Source organism: Sinocyclocheilus rhinocerous, unplaced genomic scaffold (genome assembly GCF_001515625.1).
Source record: "Sinocyclocheilus rhinocerous isolate Xijiao unplaced genomic scaffold, SAMN03320098_v1.1 scaffold203, whole genome shotgun sequence".
Lineage (NCBI taxonomy): Eukaryota > Metazoa > Chordata > Actinopteri > Cypriniformes > Cyprinidae > Sinocyclocheilus > Sinocyclocheilus rhinocerous.
Window position 1 is genome coordinate 496,752 of NW_015644353.1, and position 1,806 is coordinate 498,557.

Consider the following 1,806-nt stretch of genomic DNA (forward strand, 5'->3'; position numbering starts at 1 on the left):
ACACACACGGACACGGACACGCAGATGCACACACACGCACACACACACACACACACACACACACACTCTCACTCACAAACGCACACACACACACACACACGCACACACACTATATACAGAAAAGTTTGGAGTTGGTAAGATTTTTCTGCAATATTTTTGAAAGAAGTCGCTTCTGCTCAGCAAGGCTGCATTTATTTGATCAAAAATCAAATACATAAAAAATTGTGAAATATTATTACAATGTAAAACAGCTGTTTTCTATGTGAATATCTGTTAAACTGTAATTTATTTCTGTGATGCGCAGCTGTATTTTCAGCATCATTACTCCAGTCTTCAGTGTCACATGATCTTCAGAAATCATTCTAATATGCTGATCTGCTGCTCAAGAAACATTTCTGATTATTATCAATGTTGAAAACAGTTGTGCTGCACAATATTTTTGTGGAAACCGTGATACATTTTATTTTTCAGGATTCACAGATGAACAGAAAGTTCAAAAGAACAGCATTTATTTAAAATAGAAATCTTTTGGAACTTTATAAAACAGTGTCGGGGAAAGTTATTTTTTAAAAGTAAAGCATTACAATGTTGCGTTACTCCCTGAAAAAGTAACTAATTATGCTACTTAGTTACTTTTTATGGAAAGTAATGCGTTACATTACTTTTGCGATGCTTTTTCTTATCTGGCTGGCTTCATTTTCTCTCTTCAGAAAAAAAAAACTGTCAGTCAATACATGGGAAACAAAGTAACTGCTGTTACTTATTTAAAGAAGTAACTCGGATATTTTCTTGCTTATTAAAAAGTAATGCATTACTTTACTAGTTACTTGAAAAAGCAATCTGATTACGTAACTACTTGTAATGCGTTATAAAGGATTTTACTGTCACTTCTGATCAATTTAATGCATCCTTGATGAATAAAAGTATTAATTTCTGTCAATTTTGCAGGATAAGGAGAATCCTTTAGATAATGTGCTGCTGTATTCTCTGAGGAGAGCCGGATCTGTGGAGATGCTGGATCAGAGCGGAGACGAGGACGAGAATCGCGGTGGAAATAAGGCTTCGTGTAAGCTGTGTTTCGTACCTTCACGGACCCAGTGCAGTGTTGTCAGGCGGATCTTTTTCACATCTTTTCTCCGCAGTGCCTCGCTCCACGTCTAACCTGGAGAGCTCGGAGCACAAGCGTGTGAAGAGCCGCTTGAAGAAGCTGATTCTCCGGAGGCCTCCGCTGCAGACGCTGCAGGAGAAAGGACTCATTAAAGGTAAACCTTAAAGGCCCGCTCACACCAAGGATGATAACTATAAAGATATTTGTCAAAATTGTTCTAAACGGAAAAGAAACTTAAAAGATACTTACACTTGTCAAAACTACTGTAAATCACTGCCATTATGCTTCGCTGTTTACACATCTTCACATCACAGAAACGGCACGGAGGAACCAATCACTGGAATCACTTTCACAGCGATTCTCGAGCAAAATCATTATACTTATTTTTATACAGTTATCATTCTTGGTGTGAAAGGGCCTTAAAAGATACTTAGACTTGTCAAAACTACTGTAAATCACTGCCATTATGCTTCGCTGTTTACACATCTTCACATCACAGATGCCACGTCTCTTTATTTCTACCGTTTGTTGCTGAAATAAAATCATTAGTGTGTGTGTGTGTGTGTGTGAGTGTGAGTGTGTTTGTGAGTGTGTGTGTGTGAGTGTGTGTGTGTGTTTGAGTGTGTGTGTGAGTGTGTGTGTGTGTGTTTGAGTGTGTGTGTGAGTGTGTGTGTGTGTGTTTGAGTGTGTGTGTGTGA

The 1,806-nt window shown here is 38.3% G+C and overlaps 1 protein-coding gene across 1 annotated transcript in view; it reads left to right on the forward strand.

Annotated features, from left to right (window-relative positions):
- The window catches only part of LOC107758176 (rho GTPase-activating protein 9-like), a 34,392-nt gene that overhangs the window by 22,566 nt on the left and 10,020 nt on the right, over positions 1–1,806 (forward strand). The window contains exons 13-14 of the mRNA XM_016575850.1: positions 949–1,066; positions 1,143–1,262. Coding sequence (XP_016431336.1) covers positions 949–1,066; positions 1,143–1,262 — 238 coding nt within the window. The remainder of the gene's footprint in view (positions 1–948; positions 1,067–1,142; positions 1,263–1,806) is intronic.